The sequence below is a fragment of the Equus quagga genome, chromosome 17, assembly GCF_021613505.1.
Source record: "Equus quagga isolate Etosha38 chromosome 17, UCLA_HA_Equagga_1.0, whole genome shotgun sequence".
NCBI classification, from domain to species: domain Eukaryota; kingdom Metazoa; phylum Chordata; class Mammalia; order Perissodactyla; family Equidae; genus Equus; species Equus quagga.
The window spans coordinates 131,767-151,647 of NC_060283.1; the positions used below are offsets into that span (position 1 = coordinate 131,767).

At 60.7% G+C, this 19,881-nt stretch overlaps 1 protein-coding gene and 1 long non-coding RNA gene across 6 annotated transcripts; one reads left to right on the top strand and one right to left on the bottom strand.

Moving 5' to 3' along the window:
* Positions 1–205: 205 nt before the first annotated feature.
* Positions 206–12,739, top strand: B4GALNT4 (beta-1,4-N-acetyl-galactosaminyltransferase 4). Of its 5 annotated transcripts, XM_046642853.1 has the most exons (20): positions 206–535; positions 3,498–3,601; positions 4,087–4,182; positions 4,254–4,349; positions 4,431–4,521; positions 4,610–4,710; positions 4,901–4,968; positions 5,168–5,246; positions 6,447–6,513; positions 6,665–6,799; positions 6,869–6,978; positions 7,081–7,181; positions 7,258–7,358; positions 7,425–8,352; positions 10,203–10,498; positions 10,641–10,794; positions 10,935–11,007; positions 11,096–11,249; positions 11,645–11,771; positions 12,323–12,739. In XM_046642853.1, exons 1-20 carry the CDS (start codon positions 385–387, stop codon positions 12,444–12,446), a joined length of 3,156 nt encoding a protein of 1,051 aa, XP_046498809.1. In that variant the 5' UTR covers positions 206–384; the 3' UTR covers positions 12,447–12,739. The 5 variants fall into 5 exon arrangements, with proteins under 5 accessions (XP_046498809.1, XP_046498807.1, XP_046498808.1 ...); XM_046642851.1 differs by having other exon boundaries at positions 6,665–6,978; XM_046642852.1 differs by having other exon boundaries at positions 7,258–8,352.
* A 4,416-nt stretch (positions 12,740–17,155) lies between these two features.
* On the bottom strand, positions 17,156–19,824 carry LOC124228961 (uncharacterized). Its single transcript, XR_006885818.1, has 3 exons — positions 19,118–19,824; positions 17,844–18,056; positions 17,156–17,739 (listed from the first exon to the last, which is right to left on the bottom strand). It is a non-coding gene; the product is annotated as an uncharacterized LOC124228961 (long non-coding RNA).
* Positions 19,825–19,881: the final 57 nt, after the last annotated feature.

Here is a 19,881-nt window from a genome sequence, read left to right on the forward strand (position 1 = left end):
ACGGGCGGCGGGCACACCCTAACCCGCCGGCCCCGCCCCCCGCGTAGCGGATTGGCTCCCGGTGGGCTGGCCGGGCCCCGATTGGCGGGCGCCGCGCGGCCGCCGGTTCACGGTGGGTAGCACCGCAGCGTGGATGCTGCTCGGTCCCGCCGCGGCCCGGGAGCGTGGAGCCGGAGCGGCCGGGCGGCGGGCGGGGCAGCCGGGAGCTGCGCCGCCGCCCACCGGGCCCGCGGCCAAGGCAGGCTGGGGTCGCGGCCGCTCCCCTGGCCGCGGGCGGCGGACAAAGGGCCATGCCGGGCCGGGGGCTGCGGCGCGGGGCGCGCGGGAGCCGGGGGCCGCAGCGGCGCCGCTGAGCGCGGCCCGGGCGGGGCGGGACCGGCCGCGATGCCGTGGTTCCCGGTGAAGAAGATCCGCAAGCAGATCAAGCTGCTGCTCCTGCTGGTGCTGCTCACCTGCGCCGCGTGGCTCACGTACGTGCACCTGAGCCTGGTGCGCCAGGGCCGCGCGCTGCGCCAGCGGCTGGGCTACGGGCGAGGTACGGGAGGGGCGCGCCCGGGGTGGGGGGTGGGGACGGGGCGGCGAGGGCCCCGAGAGGCGCGGGTCCGGGTCCTCCCACCGCCCCGAGTCTCGGCCAAGGCCAGACCCGCCCGGAGACCGCGTCCGCCCTGCCCAGCTCGGCGCTGTCGGGGTGGGGGGCGCGGTTCGGCTCGGCCCGGGCGTCCGATGACGTCAGCAGTGACGTGCGCGACCCCCCTGGGGGGCGTCCCTGGGCCCGAGCGGACTCCGGGATCTGGTCTGGAGCCGGTAGCGACAGGGTTAACGGTGGGCACTTGGAGAGATCCTCCCCCAGGCCCTGCCTGCCGGGATTTCCCGGAGGCCAAGTCTGGCTGCGCCTCCACCACTTGCCTGCTTCGCAGAGCCTCAGTTTCCCCGTCTGCTGGGGAAGCGGGCAGGGGCAGAGATCCAGCCTCTGGACCCAGGAGCAGGGTAGAGGGAGCTGACCCGTGCAGTTGGAACTTCCTGGAGGGGGTGCCCTGGGTAAACCTGTGATCAAGCACTGAGATGCTTGTGTGCTGCGGGGAGGAGTGGCGGGGGGCGGGGGGCATCCAGTCTGGGGAGCCCTGAACTGCGAGGGGTGAACTCTCCCGGCTCCTCGAGCTCACGCTCCATGGGGACAGACAAACCAGGTCCTGGTGAGCACTGTGTGAAGGAGCCAGGGGAGGAGCCTTCCGCTTTGGTTAGGGGATCCTGGAGGGCCTCTTGGAGGTGGTGACCTTTGACACACAGCATTTGGGGGGAGAGCATCCTGCAGGCGGAAGGCACTGATGAAGACCTGGGATGGGAAGAGGAGGAGGAGCAGGGTGCCTGGAACCCGAGAGGGGGGTGGGAGAGGAAGATGCCCTAGGAGTAACCCCCCACTAAGGCAGGAGCAGAAGCCCCCACTCAGAGCAGGGAAGATCCCAGCCAGGCTGCCTCTGACCCTTCTCAAGGAAGCAGGTGTCCTTAGGATGGGGGGGCGTGAGAATCTTGCTTCCTGGAGTCTCAGAACTTTGACTTTGACTCACAGCATCCTGGGCCACTCCCCTGGGGTCTGAACCTCCCTGTTCAGTCCCACTCCTGCCTCCCACTCGCCGAAGCCCTGCTGCCTCCCCTCCGTGTACCTGGACACCTGGCTCCACAGACTGCCCCAGCCAGGGCTCTGGGGCTTGTCTTAACCCCCCAGAGTCCATGCACCTCACAGCAGCCACACCCTTGAGAGGCCCCCAGCACTGCCCGGTCCCTAAAAGAACCCTCTGCCTCCCCACGGCTGTCAGCAAACAAGTCAGGACCCCATAGCGTGATCCGGTGACAGAGAACAAAACCAGCCCCCTCCTCAGCTGCCTCCGTGGTTTTTCAAGAAACCACAGGCTTCCCCAGTCTGACTTCCTGAGCAGCCGTGGAGTCTAGCGCAGCAGCTGGGAGGGGGTGGAGGCATGGAACCCTTCTGGGGCCCCCTCTGCTCTCAGCTGGACCAGCAGGGGGGCTGGGGACTGGTCAGCCTGCCCTTGCAGCTCCTGGGTGGGCAGGAGCTGTTCAGGGTCCTGGAAGATCAAACCCTCCTGTGGCACCTTCTAGGAGCAGCTGCAGCCCATGGGTCTCGGCTCCGGGCTGCAGCCCCACCTCCTGTTGGGCCGCCTGGGCTCCCACCAGGGCAGGGCTTGTGAGGAGCTGAGTGGCTGGACGTGCCTGAGGCCCTTCTGCCTCACTTCCACCAGGGAGACGGCACTGGAGTGGGGCAGGAGGGCTGCCGTCCCGCTGTCCAGCAGCTTATGCAGGCACAGGTCCCCGAGGGAGGGTGAGCTGGGAGGCAGGAGGCCCATCTGGACCTCGCTGTGCAGGGCTCAGCCCCCGCAGGACAGTGGTGGCAGCCTGGCTGGGACCCCCTGCGGAAGGCTCCCCATGCCCACATACTTAACTTGGTGGGCAGCGGGCATTGGGGCCAGGCTGTGGGATTTGGCCAGGAGGCTTTTTAGGGACTCACCTCCTAGCTGGACAGAGGACAGCGATGGGGGGAAGAACCCAGAACGAGGAGCAGGTTGGCAGGCACCACAGGGGTCTCACAGGCAGGACACCATGAGCAGTTGCCCTCTCCCACAGAAGAGGCCCAGGGCAATTGTGTCCATACAGGAACCTAGCTCCTGGGGTCTGGATTGAGGGATGGGCATGGATGTCAAAACCCTGTCTGCCCCAGGCTGGCAGGGTTTTGGGGGCTCCAAGCTCTGGCAGTGTCCACACGCAGACCTGGGAAGGGTGCGCCCAGGGGACAGTCTCCCTCTCAGGCCACCTTGGCCCCAGGTCCTCTGGCAACTGGACCAGCATGCCTGTCCCTTCTCTGCCCAGGCTGGTGCCGGGGTTCCATTGGTCCTGGGCCCTGGCCTCGAGGGCAGCAGGTGGCACATGTGCCATGGGCTGGGGCTGGCTCAGCCTCGAGACAACAGTGTTGGCTTTCCTGACAACAAGCTCTGACACTAACCCTTAGCTCTCAGTTCTGGTGAGGGAGGCACACAAAACACTCGAGCACACGGGAAGAGTGCTGAGGACACAGAACAGTCCTGAGGGCCTTCCTGGAGGTGGAGCCACTGGTGAGGATGGGCAGATGGGTGTGTGTGTGCACGCATATACACTAGCACATGCACATGCATATGCATGACTCTGCTCCCACAAACCAGCCCAGGGCTGGGAAAAGCCAGGTGGAGGGCTTGGGCGGGGCTGCCCCCCACAGAGGTGGTTGTGGGAGAAGGGCCCAGTGGAGAGTCCTTGCCTAGCTGTAGGGTGGGGCATCCGAGGGCACGAGGGAGCAGACTGGGGAGGAGAGGCTTCTGCAGGAGACACAGTGGCCTGCCTGCCTGCTCCAGCCACGTGAGATAGGGGTCCCTGCTCCCCAGCCAAGCCCAGCAGCAGGGGCTGTAGCCTTGGAGAGAGCCCGGGCCCAGCCACGCCCTGTGTGCCACCCACAGACGGCGAGAAGCTGAGCGGCGTGACGGACGACCGGGGCGTCCGGGCTATGCTGTCCACGCAGAGGGTGGAGGACTCCAGCGAGAGCCGTGAGGAGGAGCAGGCTGTGAGTGGGGCCGTGGGGAGGAGCACATGTGGGCACACGTGGAACCCCAAGGCTGCCTGTGTGCCGGTGGCCACAGGGACCTGTGGCCTGTGTGGATGGAGGACGTGGGTGCAGCTCACTCGTGCACGCTCCAGTGCTGAGCATGGCCCGACAGACAGACATCCCGGCCCGGAGCTCTGAGTCTGGGTAGACAGGGGCTGCACATGTGTGCTGGTGTGTCGGTGTGTCGGCATGTATGTGGTCGAGGGCCTGCAGGGGCAGGTGTGACAAGAGTCGTCCGGGTGTGTGGCGAGGGTGCAATGCATTCGAGGTCTTGCGTCTAGCTGCGCCAAGGGGGTCTTTGTGAAGTCGTGTCCCGGTGTGTGTGGCTGGCGTGTCTTGACTGGTGTATGAGCGTGTCATGTGTGTGTGTGCGTGTCTGGTCATGTGACCCCTCCCTGCCCGCGTTTCTCAGCTTTGATCCTGGTGTCCTTCCTATCCTGTAGCCTGAAGGGTGGGACCCAAACATGCTGTTTCCTGGGGGCGCTGGCAGGCCAACCCCGCTGAACCTCACCCACCAGGCGCCCCCGTGGCGGGAGGAGGTGAGCTCTGGGTGGACGGGGGGTGGGCCGGTGTGGGCTGTGCAGAAGGTAAGGCCCCCTCCCACCCCCAGTACAAGGGGCAGGTGAACCTGCACGTGTTTGAGGACTGGTGTGGGGGCGCCGTGGGCCACCTGAGGAGGAACCTGCACTTCCCGCTGTTCCCTCACGTGAGTGCTGGGGGGCGGCCGGGCTGGCCCTGGGGCAGGGCAGGCGGTGGGCTTCGACATCAGCGGTCGCTGCCCCCTCAGACTCGCACCACCGTGAAGAAGTTGGCCGTGTCCCCCAAGTGGAAGAACTACGGACTCCGGATTTTTGGCTTCATCCACCCGGCAAGAGATGGTGCGGGTTAGGGGTGTATGTGTGGGGGGGCGAAGGGGCGGGTGTCATGAGGGGCCCCCCACCCCCCTGAGTCCTGTCCTGCATCTAGGAGATGTGCAGTTCTCTGTGGCTTCGGATGACAATTCTGAGTTCTGGCTGAGTCCAAACGAGAGCCCAGCGGGTGCCCAGCTGGTGGCCTTTGTGGGCAAGGTACCCCCCCCGAGGCCCTGACCGCAGTCTGCCCTCCCACTCCAGCCCTTCTGTCCACACCCCCATCTGTCTCACTGAGCCTCCCGCGGCCTCGGCTACCTGTTCCTTCCAGCTTCTTAGGCATGGGGACTGGGTGGGGCCGGTGCCCCCAAGGAGAGGGTGAGCCCCTGCCCCTCTGTCGCCCCCCCAGACTGGCTCGGAGTGGACGGCTCCTGGGGAATTCACCAAGTTCAGCTCCCAGGTGTCCAAGCCCAGGCGGTGAGTGACTAGGGAGTGTGTGTGTGTGTGTGTGAGGGGCATACAGGCTGGACGCAGGAACCACTGCCCCTGTGCCATCCCAGCCAAACTACTGGCCCTGAGGGACCAGCCCTGGCCCCGGCCTCCTCTGGGTTCTCCATCTGTTTGGGGTCCCCGGGGCCCGGTGGAGGCACGTCCCCCTGACTCCTCGTGTCCCCAGGCTCATGGCCTCCCGGAGGTACTACTTCGAGCTGCTGCACAAGCAGGACGACCGAGGCTCGGACCACGTGGAAGTGGGCGTGAGTGTGGCCAGCCCTCCCGGGGCTTCAGGAGACCCACTTCCCCTGCTCTGCCCTCTCCCTCTGCCCACTCCCCCGGGGCCGTGTGGACCCTGCCCTGAGGAGATTCCGATCTAGAGGACAAGGCAGATGCTCAGGGACAGGGGCCCGAAGTCCACTTTGCCTGCTGGGGGCTCAGGGAGGCTTCATGGAGGAGGCGGCCCCTGAGTAGTCTTGCGAGATGAGAGATGTTCACGGGGAGAGCCCGTGGAGAGAATTTGGGCAGGGGTGCATCGGGTGAATTCCAGATCTCTAGAACCGCACTGGTGTGGAACCACCCAGATTGAGGGTCTGGTGGCCAGATGAGGCGGGGCCTGCAGTGCCACCTGACGGCTCTGGCTTCCTCCCGAGATGAGGCGGTTGGGTTTGCACTTCAGGAAGAACCCTCTGTGTGCAGCGAGCCTGGGGGAGGACTTTTAGGTGGCTGTGGTCCGGAACCAGGGAGGGGGTGGAAGAAGCAGCAGGTGCAGGGGAGGGGCCTGAGCCTGGCTGCGTGTTGGGGGTGGGGGGCTCTCAGCCCAGCTCTGCTGGATGTTGCACATGTCTGGTGGGCGTCACCCCAGCTCAGCTTGGTGGAGGATCCAGTCTGGAGACGCAAGTTCAGGGTGACCTTGCGGATGCCAGTGGAGTGGCTGAGGGGGCCCAGGAGGAGCTGGAAGGGAAGAGGGCCTGGGACAGCCCCCAAGAGCCCCAACTTGAGGAGCTGGGGAAGGGACAGAGTCTGCAAAAGAGACTGAGAGGGAGCAGCCCCAGGAGTTGGGGAAATGGATGGTGGGGGTGCGGGGGAGGTGCTGGCTCTGGCCCCTGGAAGGCCAGCTGTGACCTTTGGGAGAGCGACGGCTGTAGAACCCGGGAGCAGGTGGGGTGGAAGCCGTAACCAGCAGGCGAGGACATGCTCAGGAAGTCAGGAAAAGCCTGAAGGGAGCATGGGGGCTCCTTATCTGCCACCAGGGCTCCCAGCCTTCTGGACCTCCCCCAGCTTCCCCGCTGCTCCTTCTCAAGACCCCTTTTCCATCCAGCCTCCCAGCTGCCTGCATCCTTAAAGGGGTTGCTGCCACTAGTCCTCCACCCCCACGTCAGGGAAGACCCCCTCCTCCCAGGCTCAGCCTGTTCCCACTCTGACCCCCACCCTTTGGTCCTGATCACCCTCTCCACCCCCAGTGGAGAGCCTTCCTGCCTGGCCTGAAGTTCGAGGTCATAGGCTCTGCTCACATCTCTCTGTACACAGGTTCGGAGCCCGGTGCCTATTCGGGAGTGGGGGGGCGCGGGGGGGGCTCTTGATGGGTGGTCTCTTTGGGACATCTCTGGATGGGGGTAGGGAGGAGTGAGGGGGGGTCTCATGGCCCTCCTGGGGACCCCACACATCCCTCTGTCCCCAGATGAGTCGGCCCTGAAGATGGACCACGTGGCCCACATCCCCCAGTCTCCAGCCAGCCACGTGGGGGGGCGCCTGCGGCAGGAGGAGCCCAGAGCCGACATGCTGCGGCCTGACCCCAGAGACACCTTCTTCCTCAGTGAGAGGGAGCCCGAGGGGGGTGGGCGGGTGTGCCCGGCTGGCCACATTGTGACCACCCCTCCTGCAGCTCCTCGGGTGGAGCCTTCCAGTCTGGAGAACGTGCTGCAGCCCTGTGCCTACGCCCCCACCTACGTGGTCAAGGACTTTCCCATCGCCAGATACCAGGGACTGCAGTTTGTGAGCGCCCCTCGCCCAGACCTTCCCTGAGCCCCGGGCCTCCCCTCCGAAGGTCCCCTGGGCCTCCTGCAGCCTTCCCTGAGCCCCCTGCCCCATCCCCAGGTGTACCTGTCCTTCGTTTACCCCAATGACCACACGCGCCTCACTCACATGGAGACGGACAACAAGTGTTTCTACCGCGAGTCTCCGCTGTACCTGGAAAGGTGGGTGCCCCGGGAGGAAAGGGGGCGAGGTCCTGCTGAGGGAGATCGGGTCTATGATGCCGCGCCCCCGCCGCAGGTTTGGGTTCTATAAATACATGAAGATGGACCGTGAGGAGGGGGATGAAGACCAGGAGGAGGAGGTGCAGCGCCGAGCCTTCCTCTTTCTAAACGCCGACGGTGAGTGTCCCCAGTGCCCCAGCCCGCGTGCACCTGGGCCGAGCAGCTCACCTGCGCTTCCCGCAGACTTCCTGGACGACGAGGACGAGGGGGAGCCGCTCGACAGTCTGGAGCCCACCGAGGCGCCCCCACCACAGAGTGACCACCGAGTCCCCGCCCCGGAGACCCCCACACAGGCACTGGGGACCCCCGCCCAGGCCAGAGCCACCCCGGCCCCATCAACGCCTCCCAGTGCCCAGGACGAGCCGGCCCGCAGGCGCTCCCGGGCGCTGAGCTGGGCCGGTCACCCCCTGCCCCTCCTCTTGGGCCGCGCCCCCCGCCCCCACACTGCTGCCCAGAAGCCGCCCGCGAAGGTGTACGTGACGCGGGTGCGGCCGAGACTGCGGGCTCCCCCAGCCCTGGCGCCGCTCAGCCCACGCGGCCCACCCTGGCCGCCTTTCCGCGGCATCTTCTTGCGCCCCAGACCTCTGCCCAGGGTCCAGCTGCGGCCGCCCCCACGCCCTCCCCGGTCTCGAGGCCGCAGGACCGGCAGCCCTCAGGCCACAGAGCTGAGGCCCCTGGTCCGGGTGCAGGCCACCCAGGGAAGCCGTGAGGGCCAGGCACGCGTGCTGGGACTCGCAGCACCCACGGCGGACTTGAACTCGTCGTCCGAAGCGCGGCCTGTGACCTCCTTCCTGAGCTTGTCTCAAGTGTCCCGGCCACAGCTGCCTGGGGACGGCGAGGAGGAGGAGGAAGGGGACGATGATGGGGCCCCTGGCGACGAGGCTGCATCAGAGGACAGCGAGGAGGCAGCCGGCCCGGCACTGGGCCGCTGGCGCGAGGACGCCATCAACTGGCAGCGCACGTTCAGCGTGGGCACGATGGACTTCGAGCTGCTGCGCTCCGACTGGAATGACCTGCGCTGCAACGTGTCTGGGAACCTGCAGCTGCCGGAGGCCGAGGCCGTGGACGTGGTGGCTCAGTACATGGAGCGGCTCAACGCTCGCCACGGCGGGTATGGCGGAGGGGCGCCCGCGGGAAGGGGGACTGCGCCCTCCGTGGGGCTCTCAGACCTTCCCCAGGGCCTACCAGGGTGCTGATCTGGGGGTGGTACACACACCCCAAGGAAGTGTCTTCTGCCCCAGTCTTTTCTCCTTTCTGAGGCTGCTTACTGCCTAGAGTGCCTGTCAGTGTTGGGAGCCTCCCCCCATCCACAACCCAGGGCTGGCTCCTGTCCTGCACCTGCAAACCCCACCTTGTCACATTAGACCTGGACCCCTCCTCTTCTCCTGGCACAGTGCTCTTGAGTCTTCCTAGAGGACTTTCAGCCTGTCTCCAGGAGGGGGTACAGAGGTCTTGCCCCATTGCCCTCTCAGATCTCCCCCAGGCTCTGGAAATCCAGTCCTGTCTCCACCCCATGCTGGTAGGGGGATGGAGAGTGGATGCCCCAGTTTGGCCAGAGGGGAGGCACTGTGGAGTCCTCAGAGTTGTGCGGAGCCTTAAAGGAGGGGCAGAATCTGCACAGACAGAATGAGTAGCAAAGGCATGGGGCAGGAGGCCAGGGGACTGGGAGGCAGAGGACGGAGAAGGGCCGTCCTGGGCCTCGAAAGGCACGCTCAGGACTCCTTTTTCTTGCCTGTGATTCAAGGTTTTGAGCAGGACAGGGGTTTGAGCTGTAGATAGGTGTGTGGCTGCCTAAAAGGGGAAGCCCAGGGGCCGTGAGGGACAGTCATGGTGCAGGGTGGTGATGAGATGGCCTGGACCCTCTAGTGGGGGGCCTTGATTCTGGGTGGCTGAGAGAACGAGCCTGCCCTTGGCTCTAAGCTTCCTGAGAGCAGCTCATCGTTCCATGGCATGAGGGGGTCTATCCAGCAGCATGGTTATGGCAGTGCCCCACCCTCCCTGGGCAGTGCATGGGTGGGGGTGCCCCAAGGAGCAAGAGTGTAGACTGACCCAGGCCATTTGGGGCAGAAAGTCCCTGACGCTCAGGGAGAGGATGGTGGGGATGGCAGGGGTTGGAGAGAGGAGTGTGGACCCCTCGGAGGTCACACAGGTGGGCTCCCAGGTCCGTGAGGGGCACTGGTTGCAAAGGGAGGGCAGGCGGCAGGAGGAAGAAGTGACCATAGTCAGGGCAGGGTCCTGTTTTCCCAGGGTGAGGAAAAGCCTCTGGTGTGGCAGGGTGGAGGGGGAGCGAGGTACTCAGCAGGGCCCAGTGCAGGGAACAGGCCAGGGAGGGGTTCACCAGCAGCCTGCTGCTTCTTCCCTCAGGGGTCAGGACAGCCCCTGGGCTGGTGCCTGGGAGGCAAAAAGGAGGCTTCTCAGAGGAGCTGCCCAGGGCCTTGGAGAGGGGGCACTGGGGAGGATTGGGGCAAGCATCCAGATGGGGGACACTCAGGACAAAGACCCCAGAGAAGAGCAAGTCTGCTCAAGCCACAAGTTAGAGACTTTTGACAGTCCCAGAAGCTGCTTTAGGACATCCGAACCTCCCAGTGGGCAGTGGGTGCCCCTGATGGTCCCTGGGCATGACATAAAGGTCACCGTGGATCTCAGTGGTGGTAGAAAGACCCCAGAGGAGGCCGGCCTGGGCTTGGGGACACTTCCTATGGTGGGCTGCCCTGGGGAGGCGGGGTGGGGAATATGGGAAATGTTCCCGCCTTCTGGGAACTCCGTGCCGGGCCTGAGGTGATGGGGCGATGTGTGTGTGGCAGCCGCTCCTGCCCCACCCCCACCCCCCCGCCCCCGTCTCCTGAATGGGCCCTTGTTTCTGGGGCTAGGGCAATAGGGCAATCTGCTGGAAGAATTGAGGTTGGGGGCGGGAGTTGCAGGCTCAAAGCCCTAGAGGGCTGACCCGGCCCCGCCTCCCAGGCGCTTCGCCCTCCTGCGCATCGTGAACGTGGAGAAGCGCCGCGACTCCGCGCGCGGGAGCCGCTTCCTCCTGGAGCTGGAGTTGCAGGAGCGCGGGGGCGGCCGCCGGCGCCTGTCCGAGTACGTCTTCCTGCGGCTGCCGGGAGCGCGCGCCGCGGACGGGGACGGGGACGGGGACGCAGAGAGTCCCGAGCCCGCTCCCGCCGCCTCCGCGCGCCCCGACGGCCGCCCGGAGCTCTGCCGGCCGCTGCGCCTGGCCTGGCGTCAGGACGTGATGGTACACTTCATTGTGCCAGGTGCGCGGGGGTGAGCGAGACGGGCACCTAGGATGGGGTAGCGGGGCTCCAGGGGGCCACATGGGAAGGGGAGGGAGCCCCACTGGCCTTGGACCGGGTACCGCCAGGTCGGGGTGGGCTCAGTAGCCCCATCCTCCTCCAGTGAAGAACCAGGCGCGCTGGGTGGCACAGTTCCTGGCGGACATGGCCGCACTGCACGCCCACACGGGGGACTCGAACTTCAGCGTCATCCTGGTGGACTTTGAGAGCGAGGACATGGACGTGGAGCGGGCCCTGCGCGCGGCGCGGCTGCCCCGGTAACGGCGCCCTCCACCCCATTCTCCAACCCCACCCCCACCAGGGAGGACCGAGCGCATCTTCCCTCCTCAGGGAGGTGGGTTTTCCTGCCCTTGCTCCCAGGATCAGTGCCTGTGACTCTCCTCCTGCCCCACCCCAGGTACCAATACCTGAGGCGAACTGGAAACTTTGAGCGCTCCGCGGGCCTGCAGGCTGGAGTGGATGCAGTGGAGGTGCGTGCGCGGGGTGGGGCGGGCGGGAGAGTGAGCTGGGGGCCGGAGAGGAGGAGAGGTGGAGCTCAGACCTCCCTGCGACCTCCAGGATGCCAGCAGCATCGTTTTCCTGTGCGACCTGCACATCTACTTCCCCCCCAACATCCTGGATGGCATCCGCAAGCACTGTGTGGAGGGCAAGCTGGCCTTCGCGCCTGTGGTCATGCGCCTGGGCTGTGGGAGCTCACCGGGGGACCCGCACGGTAATGCCCTGGATGCCCCCAGTAACGCCAGGGGTCCCACCAACGCTAGAGTAAAATCTAGGCTCCCCCGGGGGCCGTTCCCAACCCCCAAGATAGGCCTGGGGCCTCATCAGTGCCCCCCATAGTGCCCGGGACCCCCTGTAGTGTCTAGGACCCTTGTAGTACCCAGGTTCCCTCCTCCCCCCCCCCCCCCCCCCCCCCCCCCCCCGCTCATGCCTGGCCCCTAGGAACCTCCTCTAGCACACCAGTCATGCTCAGGGCTCCTGGTTTATGAGCACCTCGGAAAGGTGACCCCGAGAGCCCCCTGGTGGTGGGACCCTGCCCCAGACCCCTTCCTGTGGGCGGGGCAGAAGCCCCACAGGACCTGGCTCTGAAGGGCGCCCCACCCGCCCCAGGGTACTGGGAGGTGAATGGCTTTGGCCTCTTTGGGATCTACAAGTCAGACTTTGACCGCGTTGGAGGCATGAACACTGAGGAGTTCCGCGACCAGTGGGGAGGCGAGGACTGGGAGCTCCTGGACAGGTGACTGCTGCCCCATTCTCACCAGACGGAAGAGACTTCCATATCCTCCTCCTCTGAGGGGAGGGGGACCCCCAGAGGTTCTCACATGCTAAGGGGACTCTGTCCTCCTCTTCCTCAGCCTCCCAGGATCTGTAGACCTAGAGAGACCCTGGGATCCCGCCCCACTTCCCGAAACCCCTTCCCACCCCCAGGTCCTGCAAACTCGGGGACGGCCCTTGAACCACTTCTGCCTCCATATCCCACGGACCGGGTGGTGGCCCTAAGTCTCTGTTCTCCCACTGGGATGCTATAGTAATGGAAACCCTGACATCCCTAGACCCTGGACCAGGGTTTTGACTACTTCATCCCACCCGACTCCAGCATCCTGAAGAATCAGGGCAGCCCCAGTTACCCCCCTCCATCAGGGCCCTGACCACCCCATCCCCCCTCAAGATTCTCCAGGCCTGGGGGGGGGGGCCCGGCCCCCCCCCCCCGGGCCCCCGCCCCCCCCCCTCCCCCAGGGTCCTGCAGGACACCCCTCCCCAGGGCCCTGACCCCACCCTCTCCCCCAGGGTCCTGCAGGCAGGGCTGGAGGTGGAGCGCCTCCGACTGCGGAACTTCTACCACCACTACCACTCCAAGCGGGGCATGTGGGGCACACGCAGCCGGAAGGGCTCCCGCATGGAGCGACCGTGAAGACGAGGCCACCCCCCAGCCCTGGCCACAGTCCTGCAGTGGCAGCAGGAGGCCGGGCTTGTCACAGGGCGCGGCCACCACCTGTGCCTGCTCCTCTCTGGCCTCCGTGGCCCTCTTTGCGCCCCTCCCCAGAGAGAGGCACCTTCACAGCGGGTCGGGGCCCGGGCTTGGTCCCCACACTCTGTGCGATGATTTCTGTGAAATTTTGCTGTAGCGATGACGTTGTTTTCAGGATTTCCGAGAGTTCTGTCTGTTCCGTTTTTTATTCAGAATGAAATGAAATATTTTTTTTAGTTCTGACTCATCCTCTGTGCCTGGTTCTCTCAAGGGGGCAGAGATGAGCCTCAGGATGACTAGAGAGCCCAGCACCCATGGGTGGCCCTGGGCACTGTCCCTGCTCCTGATGCCCTGTGCTGACCCCACCCTCCTCTCCCCAAGACCACTCCCGCCTCTCGCTGGTTCCCCTTGAGCTTCTGTGTTGGGCCCTGGAGGGGAGCAGGCTTTGGACCTCGTCCTTGCCGCCCTGAGCCTGTGAAGTCGTGTGGCCACCAACAACAGACGCCGACTGCGTGGAGCCTCCCCACTTGTGAGGAGAGAACATTTGACCATCTCCTCGGGCCCCTTCATTCTGAAGACAGAGCATGCATGTCACCCTCCCTGCTCTTCCCGGCAGGTGAAGGAGCACCGGCCCCCCCAGGGGGGACTGTCCTGTGACCAGGTTGGGGGTTTCCAGGACTGAGTTGCCAGAAACAGGAAACCCAACTCAGACTGGTTTACGCCATAACAGGAGTTCGCCTGTCTGACTTTGGCTAATGTAACTGGAAGTTCAGGGTCCGGAGCACACCAGGGGTACTGACCTGAGGCTGGATGATGCTGCCGAGGACCAGCTCTTCCCTGGGGGGCTCAGCCTGTCTTAGGCTGGGTCCTGGTCATGGGAGGGAGGCCAGTGCTGTGCCCGTGCTGGGTGCCTGTGTGAGTTCTTGTGGCTGCTCTAGCACATTTCCACAGACACAGTGGAGTTTATCCTCTTACAGTCCTGGACGTCAGAAGTCCTACAGTCATGGTTTCAGCAGGGCTGCACTCCTTCTGCAGGCCTTAGGACTGAATCTGCTGCCTTCCTTTCTCAGCTTCTAGAGGTCACCTGGATGTCTTGACTCATGGCCCCTTCCCCTGTCCTCAAAGCCAGCATCTCATCATTGTCATGTCCCTCTCTCTCTCACCTCTACTTCCATCATCGCACTCCCTTCTCTGACTCTGACCCTCCTGCCTCCCTCTTATAAGGACCCCTATGATTACCTTGGTCCTGCCCAGATAACCCAGGATAATCTCCCCATCTCAGTCAACATCCTTTACTTAATCACATCGGCAAAGTCCCTTTTGCCACATAAGGTGACAGTCACAGGTTCCAGGGATCAGGGTGTGGCCATCTTTGGGGCCATAATTCTGTGAACTTCCTCATTCACGTTCAGCAGGAAGGCAGCATGTCAGCCAGGCAGACCAAACCGTCCTCATGATGTTTACCCAGGTTGTATCCCTAGGTCATAGCTCACCATGAACACAGGGCAGCAAAACGGATGTCAGTGAAAGAGGAACCAGGTGGATACGCCAGTCGGGCCCTGAGAAGATTCTAGAGATGGCCCTGCTGGAAGGGATGGGGAAGGGGCATTCAGACCAGGGCAGGCAGCAGGTGTTCACAGACACTAAGTTCACCTGTGACATGTGGGCTTCACCACAAGTCCTGCTGGTCCTCAGGGAGTGAGTGCCCACAGGGCAGAGGACACAGCTAACCTGCCACATGCCTACTCAGAAGCCACCAGATACCCCCAGCTCATACTGCCCACTCCTCCCTAAGTATCTAATTGTCTCCACTCACGAGTATTTCCTAACAAGAACGAGCACTGGACGTAAGCACACATACTGCAGAAAAAAGAAGAGGAAGAAGAAGAAAGGAGAGAAGAAATGTAAGCCACAGGTAGATGGAGCATATACATCAGAAATGTAATTACCTCAGCAAACAGAAGAAACTTTCAGACAAAATCCCATGTATTCTGAACTCAACATACACTGTAACTTATTAACCCATTTTAACAACTATTTATTGAGCATCCACTCTGTGCCAGGCACTGAGGAAAAAGCAGTCAACAAACAGACAAGAATCCCTGCCCTCATGTAACTTACACTCTAGTGAAGGGTGGTGGGAGCAGACGATAGACACAACAAAGAAAATGTCTAGCATATGAGCTGGTCGCAACTGTTGTAGAGAAAAATAAAGTCAGGAAAGAGGATGGCAAGTTGCTGCAGTTGTAAACAGTGGTCAGAAAAAGCAAGTCAGAAGGTGACATCCCAGCAGAGGCCTTAAGGTTGTGGTGAGAGCTATCATGAGTGCAGGTGGGGAAGGCAAGTGGTCAGAGGTGACATCTGAGCAAATTTTTAAAAATCAATGATAAATCCCTTTCACCACTCCTTTTCAACATCGGAGAGGATTGGAAGTCCTAGCTAATGCAATAAGACAAGAAAAGGAAATAAAAGGTATGCAGATTGAGAAGGAAGAAATAAAACTGTTTTGTTTGCAGATGACATGATCATCTCTGTAGAAAATATAAAAGAATCAGCAAAAAAATTCCTGAAACTAATATGCAATTATAGCAAGGTTGCAGGATACGAGGTTAATATACTAAAGTCAGTCACTTTCCTACATACCAGCAATGAACAATTGGAATTTGACATTTAAGACACAATACCATTTACATTAGCATCATAAAAAATGAAATACTTAGGTATAAATGTAGCAATCTGTACAAGATCTATATGAGGAAAGCTACAAAACTCTGATGAATGAAATCAAAGAACTAAATAAATGGAGAGAGATCCTATGTTCATGGATAGGAAGACTCAATACTGTCAAGATGTCAGTTCTTCCCGACTTCATCTATAGATTCAATGCAATCCCAGTCAAAATTCCAGCAACAAATCTCAACAAAATGATCCTAAAGTCTATATGGAGAGGCAAAAGACTCAGAACAGCCAACATAATATTGAAGGAAAGAAGAAACTTGCAGGACACTACAAGCTTCAAGACCAACTGTGAAGCTAAAGTGATCAAGACTGTGTCATATTAGCAAAAGGCTAGACGGGTCAATGGAATAGAATAGAGAGCTCAGAAATAAACCCACATAAATACAGTCAACTCTTCCTTGACAAAGGATCAAAGATGGTCTTTTCAACAAATGGTCCTAGAGCAACCAGACAGCCACAAGGAAAAAAAGGAATCTAGACACAGACCTTACATCTTTCACAAAAGTTAACTTAAAATGGATCACAGACCTAAATTGTAAAATGCAAAACTATAAAGCTCCTAGAAAACAACAAAGGAGAAAATCCAGATGACCTTGAGTATGGTGATGACTTTTTAGATCCATCACCAAAGACACGATCCATGAAAGAAATAATTGATAAGTTGGACTTCATAAAATCAAAAACTTCTGCTCTGTGAAAGAAAATGTCAAAAGAAGGAGAGAACAAGTCATAGACTGGGAGAAAATATTTTCAAAAGACACATCTGATAAAGGACTGTTACCTGAACTATAGAAATAACTCTTAAAACTCAATAATAAGAAGACAAACAACACAATTCAAAAATGGGCAAAAGAACCTCAACAGACACCCCTCTGAAGAATATATATAGATGGCAAATAAGCACATGAATGCTCCACGTCACGTGTCATCAGAGAAATGCAAATTAAAACAAGAGTAAGATGTCATTACATACCTACCAGTGTGGCCAAAATCTGGAACACTGACAACAGTAAACGCTGGTGAGGACGCGGAGCAAGAGACACTCTCCTTCTCTGCTGGAGGGATTGTAAACCAGTACAGCCACTTTGGAAGACAGTTTGGTGGTTCTTAACAAAACTAAAATACTCTTAACCACACGATCCAGCAATCACACTCCTTGGTATTTACCCAAAGGAGCTGAAAACTTACATCCACACAAAAACCTGCACACAGATGTTTACAACAGCTTTATTTACAAGTGCTGACACTTGGAAGCAACCAAGATGCCCGATAGTAGGTGGATGGATAAACTGTGCTCCATCCAGACAGTGGAATATCATTCAGCACAAAAAAGAAATGAGCCATCAAGCCATGAAAAGACATGAAGGAAACTTAAATGCATATTATTAAGTGAAAGAAGCCAATCTGAAAAGGCCACATACTGTATGATTCCAACTTTATGAAATTCTGGAAAAGGCAAAACTACAGAGACAATAGAGAGACCAGTGGTTGCCAGGGGTTATCGGAGAGGGAGGGACGAACAGGCGGAGCACAGAGGACTTTTAGGACAGTGAAACTAATCTGCGCAACACTGGAATGGTGGACACACGTCATTATACATTTGTCCAAACCCACAGAATATGTAACAGCAAGAGTGAATACTGATGTAAACTGTGGACCTTGGGGTGATGACGACATGTCAACGTAGGTTCAAGCACTGTAACGAATGTCCCACTCTGGTGGGGGATGGTGATACTGGGAGGCTGTGCGTGCATGGGGGCAGGGGGTATACAGGAAACTTCTGCACCTTCCTCTCAGTTTTGCTGTGAACCTAAAATTGTGCTAAAAAAAAATGTCTCCTTAAAAAGTCAGTGACAAAAACAAAGGAAATTAAAATTATCTGACAACACATGGGGGAAAAATGGAAGAGAAAAATAAAACCTTGACAGAAATAAAAGCTACTTTTATTCAAAAAACACTATTATTCAAAAAATAAGAATAGCCATTGTCAAAAACCCAGTCAGGAATACAGAAGACCAGCTTGTGGAAAAGATACAAAATGAAATGGAAAAGAACAGAGTTAAAAGCAATTCACGAGGAGACAACAGACGAAGGAGCACAGACAAGCAAGAAGACAAGAGAAGTGAAAGAGAAAAAAATATGCAAGTGATACAGCAGAAGAAAACTTTTCTGAGATAAATACAGACCATAATCTAAAGTGGGAAACACCGATGCTAGAAAGTTATGCAGTGCGTGTGTGTGTGTGTGTGTGTGTGTGTGTGTGTGAAGTCTCTGGGCTTCAGAAGCAGAGGGCGGACGGTGCGGGCAGTGGTAGTTACAGCTCTGATCTCTCCACCGCCGGGAAGTCAGCACAAGACCGTCCAAGCCCTGAGGGAAAAGTGTGAGCCCACAGACATCCGCAGCCCTGGCGTGTGCACACGAGCCACATGCAGGGGCCAAGACGTGAGAGCAGAGGGCTGCGAGAGGCAGGTGCTGGGACGGGCTCCCAGGAGCGGATCTGTGTTAAAACAAAACCAAAGCTAAAACCCCAGGGAAGGCTAAGGGCACAGATCACCCCTCGTGGCCACAGCGGAGGAAGTGGCCCCAGGAAGTGGCCCAGACCTGGCTAGGGGACCACCCGGGGCTCTGCCCAGACTTCCATCCTCCCAGCCGGCGCTAGCCCCCAAGACCACTCTTTTCCCGCTGTCGCTCAGGGTAAGAAATCTCTCTGCACAGCCGGCCGGCATTGCAACTTCCGGGAGCTGTTTAGCCTCGGAGCCTCGGTTTCCCCAACCGTAGACTGGAGGCCGGCATAGCTCCGCCCTCCTGGGGTTCCTGTGAGGACGAAGGACAAGCGTTTGTTTGTTCATCGTCTGCGCCCCGCCAGACCCCAGAAGGAGAGCTCCTCGAGAAGCTTGGTCACACAACCTTCCCCAGAGCAGCGCCGGGTGCTCAGGAAGAGCTCAGTCTGCTCTGACGGACAGATGACGCACGGACGGACAGACGGTGGACGGGTGGTGGGGTGGGGGTCGGATGAAGGGTGTGCCCCGCTCCCTCGGGCCGACTGGGACCCGTATCCCTCAGCTACCTTCCAGCCAAAGGCGGGAGATGGGGGCAAACAGGATGCCGGGCCCCTGCGTCCCCCCAGGGACCCCGGGGATCGCGGAGCCGCCCCCCGCGCAAGTCCAGGTAGCCTCAGTGGAAGAGGCGGGCCCTGAGCTGGACTCGGCGGGAGCCAGACCGCGCGAAGTTGGAAGGTTGGCGAGCGTGGGCGCGGGTTTGCAAACAGGAAGCGCCTGGGACGCGCGAGGCAGGAGCCGAGAGGCAGCGGGACCGGCGCCTGGGGGCCTCGCCACAGCTGCGCCCCCGCACCTGGTGCGTCACTCGCGGCAGGGCCACGCTGGCCGGTCCCCACCCCTGCAGGCTGTGCGGCCCCAGGCTACCTAGCTATCCTCTCGGCGCGCCGGCGCGCCCCTGAATTTTGTTTGGAATGTTATTTTGCTGTTTGCATCTTCGAGGTTTTCTCCCTCTTCTGCTCCTTCATAAGCCACCTCCAGGCTGCGGACAGGGGTTGGGGGCGGGGGTCCCCTGTGCCTCCCCCAGCTCTGCACCACACACCTGGCAGCCCCTCCCCCCTGCTGAGCACCCCCTTCGCGGCAGGTCACCAAAGCCGGCATCAGGAGGTCCTCCTTCCACCCCTCCCCTACTCTGCCCTCCGCCCTGAAGGCCTGCCGACCCCCAGCCCTGCTCTGTGCCCCCAGATCCTCCTCCGGAGACTTGTGACAGCTGCCAGGAGTCCTTTACGCCCAGTCAGAGGGAGGAGCCCCCATAGCCTTCCTTGGGACTCCCGGAGGCAGAGTCCAGGCTCCCCAGAGCCGCCCACCTCACTCACTCACCCTTTGAGGCCCTCAGGTTCCAGGTTCTGAACCGGATGGTGCACCAAAGCCACCGCAGGGCTCACAGGCAGATTCCCAGGCCCTGCCCGCACAGCCAGCACTGCCCTGTTTTCTAAGCTCTCTGGGTGAACCCTCCTCCGCCTGCGATGCGGCTGCGAGCCTGGGACTGAGAGCGATGGGGACAGGTTCTGGCCACCGCTGGTCCCTCGGGCCCTGCAGCAGTTAGAGAAAGCGCGCCGGAGACCCCAGGCTTTCCTGGGGCACTGAGCCGCAGAGGCGGGAGGTCTGCATGGGGAGGAGTCCACGTATTCCTCAGAATGGCTTTGGGGCACCTCCAGCCCTCCCTGCCAAGAGGAGGGGGAAGCCCCACAGAACTGGCCTCGGGGCCCCTGCCAGCTGTTCGGTAACTTGCGAGGCTATTGAAAACCAGGGCTTGGAGTTACCTGCGGCTATGCCACCCCTGCCCCAGGCCTCCTCTCCTTCCCATGGCTGCCACCCCCACCAAAGCACTTTCACCCCTGTGCAGCTCTGGCCCTCCACCTGGCGCCTCCTCACAAGCCCTTCAGACCCCCGCCTGCAGCCTGCCTCTGGAGGCTGGCCTCCCCCAGTCATGCTGCAGGCCTGGTGGCCCCTAGTGAAGGGCGGGCCCTAGGCCCATGCCAGCCGTGCGCCTCCAGGCCCGCTCGGCGTCGCACAAACTTGTCTCTCGGGATTTTTCCACACAAAACACATCTCCCAGGGAAGCAACCGGTCTGATGAGCTGG

Bases quoted from the DNA above. Each gene is read 5' to 3' on its own strand.
- B4GALNT4 (XM_046642849.1), top strand. From the start codon at position 385: ATGCCGTGGTTCCCGGTGAAGAAGATCCGCAAGCAGATCAAGCTGCTG. The intron at 3,602-4,086 runs GTGAGTGGGGCC...CCTATCCTGTAG, and splicing joins GCCGTGAGGAGGAGCAGGCT to CCTGAAGGGTGGGACCCAAA. The intron at 6,979-7,080 runs GTGAGCGCCCCT...CCCCATCCCCAG, and splicing joins GATACCAGGGACTGCAGTTT to GTGTACCTGTCCTTCGTTTA.